Raw genomic sequence first — 10200 nt, 5'->3', positions numbered from 1 at the left:
AGACGAGGCTCAGCAAAGTTTACAATGCCCATCCCAATACTGTGGAATGAAGTTCAAAGTGATGCATGATTCTGCTGGTATCCTGCAGCATTAATGAACCATCTACCCCCAAAAGCTATTGTTAAACAAATGCCTCCTCCCCAGTTAGCATACAAAACACCCAATCCCTCAAGAATCTCCATCAGCATGTAAACATCAGATCAGTTTATTAAAGATAATTAAGTCCAAAGTCGATGTATCTCGTTACTTTTATTTTTCTAAACACCACAAAAAAATAAAATCAATAGAATGAGACAAAACGTCCCCAGACAGGATATAAAACCAGACAGTCAGAAAGGAAAAAAAAAAGCTAACCCTCCCCAACCCACCCTCCACAAGAAACAGACAACCACTTTGGATTCGCATTGTTTTTGTTTTAAAAAAAAGAAGCTCTTAAAAGTCTCACAGCAGGAATGATTCCAATTAGGTGATATATCTGGAGTTCTCTAGCATCCCAGCCCCCTTTACCTGGTTGGGTATGGAAGCATCGCACCCTATTCGTACAGCAGCAAGCCCAAAGTTTACTTGCCGCCTGAAGGTGGTTATTAGGAGTAGGGGATGTCTCAAAATATTTTCTGCGCTACACTTCGTCAAAACAGCACATCTTGTGAGACAGGCAATGTAGACAGCATATTGCCAGATAAAGAGATGAAGTTTCTACAATTGTTCGCTGAAGATGGGCTGCTAGAACATTATAATAGTACTGCCGCTGTGTATAACTGAGATTACCCAATTTTGAGAAATTGGTTAGTCAGGGCTCATTTGTAGAGAACACAGTTGACAAACTAGACCGAATGACCAATATTTTTAGCTGCACTCTGCCCAAAGATGTCTACAAGCCACATCTCATCCCACGAGCAGCAACAGTGGAACTGGCCACCTCTGCAAAAGGGAATGAGCGTAAAGGAGAGACGCAGATAACCCTGGTCTAATTCAGCTTCCTCAATAGCTTAAAATGCTCTGAGGTGGCGCATCATCTGATTGTATTCAGCTCAATATTTTTTGTATCATTTTTGAATGAATCACTAATTTCTAAACAGTTCACATTTTTCATTCCTGCTAGGAAAGGCGTACGACAGTGTAGGATGGGAGACTTGGAGGTATACAAATTGTCTCACCTACACAATTAGTTTTTTCTAGCTCAAAGGTTTCCCTGTTGTGGTCACAGATTAGATAAAACAGGGACCACCAAGTTTCATTTAGAGACAAAAATATTTTTTATACAAACAAATCAACCCTGTTTCATAGCAATCTGAACTGATCCTCATCTGTCCGACCCTGGTTTTCTCGGACAGTGCACAGGAGGAAGGCAGAGGCAAACTTGGGCAGTCTTGTTTGCATTCACTACTTTCTATTCCCCATGCCTATCACCCCCAAATTTCTGCGAGCTGCCACCAATATATATTTATAAAATATAATGGGATCCAAAATAGAAGAGAGAAAAGAATGTTCCACTAGGAAAAACATTCACAACCTCATTTTCACCACTACACCCTCCCCATACAAAAGAAAATATATTGTGACATATTTACACATGATTTATGGAGAACCTAGTTTTTAGAACAAAATGTTTGGAGGGAGGGCAAGGCGAGTTAAAACACATGCTGCTGCATGTCCAAACTTCATCAGCCAAATAACATTTAGGCCCTTTGTCAGAAAACGCTTATTAATGGCATAACTGAGGGCATTTGCTTTGAAAAGTACAGACCAAACATTCCAGAAACAAAATTCATATTCTCAAGTTTGGAAAACTAAGTTAGGAAAGAGACCATGTTCAGGGAAGACATTTATCCACTGGAGCAGAGTGTAAGGAGGGTGGAGGAGCACATCTAGAAAGTGAATGAAATATTGCAATTTTCTTGGACGGCTATCATACCCCTCTCGCTCTCCCCGCCCCCACTTACTGTCAAATACATCTCATGCCTGGAGAATAAGGAGAAACACTATCTCCTTCACCACTCCTGAAACCCATGGTGTGGATATATCAATCTGTGTCAGGCCTCCCTATAAAATAATCGCAAGAATGCTGGAACCAAAATGGAATAGAAATCAACAAGAAGTGTCACGTTCACTGCCCCCACCTCTGCTAGACCACCATGTAATATGCCGCCCATCCAAAGTTCCCCCACCTATCCCTCCCTCCTTCCTTCCAAAAAAGGAAAAGAAAATAGAAATCCTGGTTCACACAGCAACACGCCTCAGAGGTAGTAATGTGAGCACTCTAAAATCATGGAGCAATTCTATTGGTTTATATGAGCTTGCATGAGGTAATAAAGCTGTTTTTGATTGGCTAGTCATGTACACATTTTTTTTTATTGTTTCCCCACCCCTTACTCCCCAGAACTATATACAGGACTCAAAGAGGGAAGACCCATCATTTAAAAAAACGTTCCAACCGGTTGGCCATCTACTAAGACACAGTGAACCAAACCATTTTAATACCAAGTTTTTTTTCTTCTTTTTTATAAACGGGTAATTAAATGCTAGAGTTTAAAACTCTGCAGAAAGCTCCACAGTGTGAAGGACGGAGATGTGCTGGCATCCTCCCTAGAAAAACATAGTGGTTAAAACTGTGGCCATTTCCCACCACCAAAATGCAAATCCACGGTTGTTCCTTTTGCCGCACAACCTCAAACAGCTATCCTATCTCACCCACCCATAATAAGCACAGCTGACACCAGCACAAGTTCCAAAATTACAATTCATGAAATTTAAAAATAACACCCCATTTACTCAAGGAAAAACGCCATTTTCTTTTCAGGCTCGGGTGCCAAATTTTTAGAAGTAGGGAAGGTTGTAGGAAACATAAATTAGAGCCTCGTCGCCAGACAGTACCTAAACCACTTAGCAGGCTTCTCCATTTGTCCGTAAGTGAAGCCTGAAGGTAAAATCTTTCTGTAAGTTCCTTGGAGGTTGAGGCGGATTGGGTGGGATGGGGGGTAAATGGATAGAATTTGGTTATAGGATGCAGTCTTATGTATCCAAATGAGTTAAGAAATTCGGAAATTCTCTCAAAATGCTCTGGCTCTTTTGCAAAGCCTTGCCGCCATCGTCTGAAAGCAACCAATTCAAGAAAAGAGACAGTTAACAACTGGTAATTAGAGTTACACAATTAACACTTGAAAATATTCTTGTTGCATTGAAGGATTGTTATGTAGTTCTAATTAAGATGCCAGACTGAAAGCAAAAGCCCCCCATTGGTATTCCACTACTGTGATGATCTAAATTCGGATTGGAACCCACAGAACAGAGGCCACACCACTCCATCGCAGCTACTGATCCCCAGAGGCTTCCCAGTTCATTGCTGGTTTCACTTGTCAGAGAATGGAAGCTCTGGAGTGCCTTCAACTACACTTAGACTATGGTCCCTGGAATTCCTCCAATTCAATAACGGTCACCCTATTCATGGCACTGCAGGTAAAACACCAGCTCCTGCTCTTTTACAGCTTTCATCATCCAATATCCTACAGCATGCTTAAAAGCTCTCCCATACCATTACGGCTATCATGGTTTTATGACTGACCTCCTCGTGTCATTACTCCTAATTGGACCGTTTCTATTCCATCATGATCACCAGGTTCCAATATACCACAGCAGTGACAAACTCCTCCACACTATTATGGCTTTTATTGTCCCCCACAAAATGGAAGGTCTCCAGGTCCCAAAAAAGTTCTATGTGCCAGCCTCGCTCAGTAGGGAAGAAGAAATATTGTGCAGCTGTAACATTAGTTTGGCAGCTTGTATCTCCATTAATTAACATCTATCTAATTGTTGGGCTCAGAATGGCATCTTACTGATCAGAGATTTATTTTGAATGTGAAACAAACATGTCAAGAATGTCTTTTAGGTCATCAACCTGAAATGCCCATCATCACATTGGGCGATAAATGAATTAGGTCATGTGACTTTTTGGGGGAGATGTAATAAAGGCTTTGAGGAAAGTCCCAGTGACTATAGGGATGCATAATGAACTAGTCTGCATGTCTACAGCTGCAGACAATTATAGGATCTCAGGAGCCTGGAACTGCTTCTCAATTACATGCTCTCCAGATAGAATGAGGTTTCCTGAGCACTGTCTGTAGCGGCTACTTCCAATATGGTGCTGCCAACATCATGAGAGATGTGAAAAACAGGCGTGTCTTGCGCCGGCATGTATTCACTACAGTGGAGGGTATCACTGACTAGCATATTTGCAGGTCAGTTGCTCACCCCTAGTTGTGTTTTCTGCTGCTATGTGCATGTCCCCATGCTTGGCCCACTGGATTTCCTGAGCTATAGTGCATAGCTTGTGTCCATACTTATTTTAACTCATCATATTCTAGTGCAATGAAATGCACGCCGATGTCCTAGGTGCTCCAGCTGCCCTGCGCTCAATCGGAACTCGTCACACCGCAAGGGAGTCATCTGTGAACATTACTATAAGGATGAAGTACTAAAAGGTCATCCATTCTTTATGTTCTTGTGCATCCTCCACTAAAATCTTGATGAACTTTTTCTGAGGCAACACTAGATCCTGCGGAAACAGTCTCAGTGGCCAGAGCTGTTAATTTAGGGGTCTCCTATGTAACCTGCCATATGGAGATCACTGAATACATTACATAATCATTAACAAACGTGTGCACTGCTAGAGACCTTGAGATGGATCTTTGGGAGACATACCACCCAGACCTTGTGGGAGGTCATACACTGCCTTTTTCCTGCTGAAAGAAGCGCACTTCTGAAAAAGGGAAGGCATTTTGAGGAAAGAGCTTCACAAGAATTTGGGTCTTTTGGTGTCACTTGATGAAAAATGTTGAAAAATGTCAAGTAAAGCTGTTAAAGCTATTATATTTTAATATAAATGAGAACTGAAACTCGAAAACTCACAGTGCTCACATAAGCCACAATTGCTCACATAGCCAGAGAAAAAGAGCTGTCTCTAAGAGCAAACTGGCAATAGACTGTGCTGTGCATAGAGAACCTTCAGAGATTCTTCAATGATTACGGGGAGAGCATCAGGCTGAACTTGTATCCCTACTTCATACTTTTTCAACTTTCTGAGCAAACTGCTGCAATGCAGATTTTAAATTGATATTTATAGTCAATCAATCAATTGATAGATTTTTAGAGTCATTGTATTGTCTTGGAAAAAGAAACTGAACCTCTGATAGGCGACCAGAAGGGGTCCTAACATCAAGCAATCAGATGGACATTATCACCCAATCGATCTTTGAAATGGGGAGGGGAGGAGAGAGACAGAGAGAGAGAGTGTGTGTGTGTGTGTGTGTGTGTGAGTGTGTGTTATATATATATAGATATATAATTTGTGTTCATGACTATCAATGAAAATCCTACGAAGCAGATGGGGTAGGTGCCTACCCTCTCCATAGTTGAATAAGCCAACAGCTATATTGCTGCTCTACCTGCTTCCAAAAACTGCGCTGTGTTGATTACAAGTTAAGCTTGATTTTTCCAAAGTAAATGTACTATGCCTGATAGCTTTAATTCAACAGTGGACCCTTTCTTCCACATGTTGCTATATAGCTCATCTGCCTTTTTCGTTGGCATTTCATGTAATGAACTCAACTTGCAGAGAAGGTGCAACTGACTAAAGGTCTGCGTCTCATTTTACATTTTCTTAAGCAATGGTGACCACATTATGTTCCTATACTAAGTCCTTAGCTGAAATGAACAGGGATTTACATAATCAGGACTTTAAGCATGTAATCGCGATGTTAGGCCAACTGTACCTAGGATCCGGACCATGTGAATATTTGGACAATGTATTCTCTTCTCTTCCTCTTTGTAGCATCTTGCTAGAGAATATGTGCTATGTCAAAAGCTTCTTCAAACGTCAGCTTATAATAATGCTTGGAATAGTTTCCGATAACTTAACATCAAAATTTGTACTCTTGACGTTTTGGTGTAGAGGGATCTATTTACTATGATAAAAATAAAAATTCTGTCCCAAAGCAGGCACTTTCTTTTGACCTGAAGAGCAGGAAAGTCTTTCGGAGTCAATAGCAGAATTTTTTTTTCTGTATGCCTCCAGATTAAAGGGGCCAATGTGGTACATAAACTCCAAAGAACTAGAGGAATGTCATTTCTGGGGTTTTAACTGACTCTATATCTGTTCCTACAGAAAGTTAGTGGCGTTGCATTCCCTTGAAGGACTAAAAATAACTAGATTAGACCTAAGGACGTCGTTTTAAAATGCTATGCATGTTCGTGTCTTTTCAGAGATCTCGAACTCCGTACTCTCCTCGGTGGACACATTCACCACCACTACATGTTCCAAAGCCACAGCATAGGTAGCCCAACCTTTAGGACTCCACATTTTTAAAGCTTAGCACAGGGTGTCAGCTTAAGATTACACCACACATGCAAGTTTATGTCTAGGCACTGTTATTACTAAATAATACAACGTACATGATGTTTTCTCCATGGTGAGAAACACAAATCCAAAAATAGCCTTAAAAGTGTTGGTTTTCCAAATAATTCAGTCCATTGCAGAGCTATCGCATATGTTCCCAAACCGATGGTAGATAAAACTATCGGAAGACGTCACCCAAGTGTGGGGCATTGTAAGCTTGCTGCCAATGACAGCGAGTCAGCTCTTCGTATGCCTTGTGACGGACACCCGCAGTGTAAGACAAACAAGATGTTATTCCAAGCCCAATAACTAGACGTTGAAACAAACTGCATGTGAATCTATATTAGGATTTAGGCTGCAAATAGGGGATACCCTGTCACCAACTAACACTCCAGCAACCATTCAATGATGTTCAGACTTCATGCCATAAAAAGGAGACCTAATCAAGGAAGAAAGCCCCGTCACATTGCGGTTTGTAGTGTTTCTTAGGCCTGACAGCAGGTCACCAATCCGAAATTGTGAAGAAAGAACAACATTTCCATCTCCCAACTGCCACTCTCAGTTACAGGTGAGAGATGAACTGCTGGAAAGAATCAGAATTCATCACAGTTCTAACGCAAACGCCCTATATCCTGCTTAATTGATGAAAAAGTTAATATGGCCTGTGAAATTAAACTAGATAAGAATTTTAGCCATTCGGGAGAAATCAGGGAAACAAAATTAAAAACACGCCCAATGTAAAGCAATTTCAAAGATTTGTTTGCTAATTGTGGAAACGCCAATGCCTTCCTGATGACAGGACTGAAGGGAAGCTGTGTCTCGCCTACCACAGGTACTAGATTTCAAACATTCAAGTAATAAAGTATAATTCATGGCACTGCATCCTAAATCAAAGCCTGTGGAAATAACTGCACTAATTACCCACAGTGTCTCCAAAACCAGGTAACAAACAACTGCAGGAGATACCCACTTCACCTCGACCAAAAAAAGGTGGTTGCAAACGGATAGGGCTTAAGAGAATTTCAAAATTCGGACACGATTATCAGCATGTTAAATGGGCTGGTTCTACTGCAGACCTGTTGCGACAAAGCAGGCACCGAGAACCTGAAGGACGCCAGAGGGAAGTATCTTCTATATGTCCAAAAACACTCCGGCATGGCATCCCCAAACATGCGTTCAGTTCCACTGAAGACCTCCACCGCCTTCCATGAATACATGGTGCTGCTTCTGGGTGCTCTGTAGTGAAACTGGGTGCAGCAAAGTACTGTGGGTTAGCCAAGAAGATTGCCAAATCCTTGCAGCATCTTTCTATAATAAACAAAAAGGAGCTTGCCAAGTGAGGAAAGGAGATTTGACAGAATGAGGTGGTACTTGTAAAGCTGAAGTAGAGTGTAGAGCGCTTGGTGCCTGCTTTCTTTCAGACCCTCAAACTGGTGCTGTGTTCTTTACTGCAGTAATGCATGTCCCTTCAAGCTTTCCAATAAAGTCTCTGAAGGTTGCTCTGATGCATACACGTCTGTTTCTCTAGGCCTGTGCTGCAAACTTCCTTTCCACCTTCCATCATACCACAGCACATCCCCTAACATTACCACCATCTTGTGTCCCAGCCACCATAAAAACAGAAAAAAATCTTTTTCATAGGGCTGGCAAAGTTAAGTTGGATGTAGCGCATTTTGTGATGCCCTTGGATCCCTATCGCATCAAGATGGGAGGCAGTTAGTTGGAGGTGTCAGAGTGTACGCTTCCTGGCCCCTCTGTCGGTGAAGTCACAGACGATGGAGTCGCTGCTTCCTGCCAACCACCATTAGCCTAGAAATGACAGAAGGAAAACCGATCATGTACATGCAAACAAAGAGAGCTGTAAGCAAATGATACAGAAAGTCTATGCTGGCGAGGAGTGTTCAAAATAAAAACGCTGTAAACATTATCCAAAGTGCACAGTTTAAGTCATACGGAGGACAGAACATTCAAGCTTGCGATATGGATGTCTGCTATCACTGTAAATATGTGTTCAGATCAATGATATGGACATAGTTGGGCAATTCAAAGAGAGTTCATTTGATTTTTTATTAACCATCTAACTCTACTGTACTTTACTTGGATTAAATATAGGTAAGGAAGAGACCCTAGAGACCAGGAACATACATTTGGGGGGTCCAGTCTCATATGTGACATAGCCCAAGAGACTACCTTGAAGATCTCAAAAGGAAATCCACATAACTGACTGCTTGGATATTGAAAGGAAGGAGATGCAAGGTATCACGAAAGATCACAGGACTGAAGGCTTGCTTGAGGCATCTTTCTCAGCTTCCTAATCATTGAACAGAAAGCCGCTTCATGTGGCTGGATTCCTTAGTGAGATCAATGTGCAACCACATCTTAAACCAAGGCAAACCCTTACACAACGATGTGGTGAGAGACGAGGAAAGGCTACCATTTTGTAAATGAGGGGTGGATATAGAGAACTATTTTGAAGTGACTGACTCCGACCAGAGCAAGTCTCATGTCCCATATTCAAAAGACTGCAGGAATTCTCTCAGTTTTTTGCCAGTATGGCAAGAAAACAAGTTACATCCTACTCAGAGTGTGGTATGCCTCCCCTCCACTCCACTCCACTCCACTCCCCCTCCACCCCCACGCAGAAGGATATTGAGTCATGCAGAGGCACTATAAGAAGCTGATCAACCTTATCGCATTCAGGCATCCCCTAAACGTCTGCACTCCAAATTTAAAATTGGAGGTGCACACCTTCACAGCACCAGACCTAAGAAACCCACATGTTAAAGGCACAGGCTCAAGATCCAGCGTCTGCCTAGAATAAAGTGCTTGGCTCTGCTGCAAGTCTATGTAGGACTCAGTGCGGTGTTCAGTACCAGGTTCTCCTTTCCACTGGTGGGTTGATGAAAGCAGACTAAAAGCTTTAATAAAGGGTCACTTACTGCTTCTTTAAGCCATGTGATTATTATGCTAGCTTACAATTGGGGGTAAAAAAGTTGGTGGTGTAAAGAGAGAAAATCAGTCCATTAAGTGGTCATACGGGCTATTTTAGCACAAGGATGAACGGTGAAGTGTCCAGGTGCATGCTGTGCTCCGAGACCTGCCTTTTCCTGAACTTATGAAACTGGCACACCTTCCTGTTCTCATTACGTAACAATAAACAAAGGACTGCTATACCCTTCAAGCTCTCTAACTTGGTGGCCATCTTAGGCTAGTCAATCCTCACCACTGCATCACGCCTAAAGAAGCGGCCATCTTAGACTCGTCTAAATCACTACTCGTCCGCAATCATTCCTTGACTTCTGCACCCACTCTTTCCTCGCACACATCATAGCGCCTCCCCTACACCCATCCACGCATCCCCCTACCCACCTGTCCCCCTACTCCCAACATGGAACCCTTGGGCAAACACACTTACAAAATAAATTACCCCACCGGGCTCACCAAAAAAAAAACGCAAAAAGGTTTAAGCACAACTTCTTCAAATCCCACCCTGAAACCCCCTTTGTTGACACCTACTTCTCCCTCAACAATGGAACCAAGAGCACGGATATCATCCTATACACTACACGCAGAGCACAATGGAGAAAAGCACTCCTTACCCTACTCACCGTCTCGCCCACTAGAAAAACTGCCTATAGTGTAACACTCTCAACCACACCATCCCAGCGCTACCCTGCTAGAGCAACCATCACCATCTACAACAACGGCACCATCTTAATTCAATCCACAGACAGAAACCTAGACCTATTTGACAACCTATTCCCCACCTTCAAAGAATACTTCTCTAAATCTCTGATCCCACACCCTCC

The 10200-nt window shown here is 42.3% G+C and overlaps 1 protein-coding gene across 2 annotated transcripts in view; it reads right to left on the bottom strand.

The window, feature by feature from the left end:
• Positions 1 to 230: 230 nt before the first annotated feature.
• PBX2 (PBX homeobox 2) overlaps positions 231 to 10200 on the bottom strand; it is a 247366-nt gene continuing 237396 nt past the window's right edge. The window contains exon 9 of one of the 2 annotated variants that reach the window (XM_086924519.1): positions 231 to 8200. In XM_086924519.1, coding sequence (XP_086780645.1) covers positions 8108 to 8200 — 93 coding nt within the window. In that variant the 3' untranslated portion in view covers positions 231 to 8107. The remainder of the gene's footprint in view (positions 8201 to 10200) is intronic. The other variant, XM_086924520.1, reaches the window with a different exon arrangement.

This window comes from Lissotriton vulgaris, chromosome 5 (assembly GCF_964263255.1).
Source record: "Lissotriton vulgaris chromosome 5, aLisVul1.2, whole genome shotgun sequence".
NCBI lineage: Eukaryota > Metazoa > Chordata > Amphibia > Caudata > Salamandridae > Lissotriton > Lissotriton vulgaris.
The sequence above is the reverse complement of the archived record's forward strand: the minus strand, read 5'-3'. Positions and strand labels throughout refer to the sequence as shown.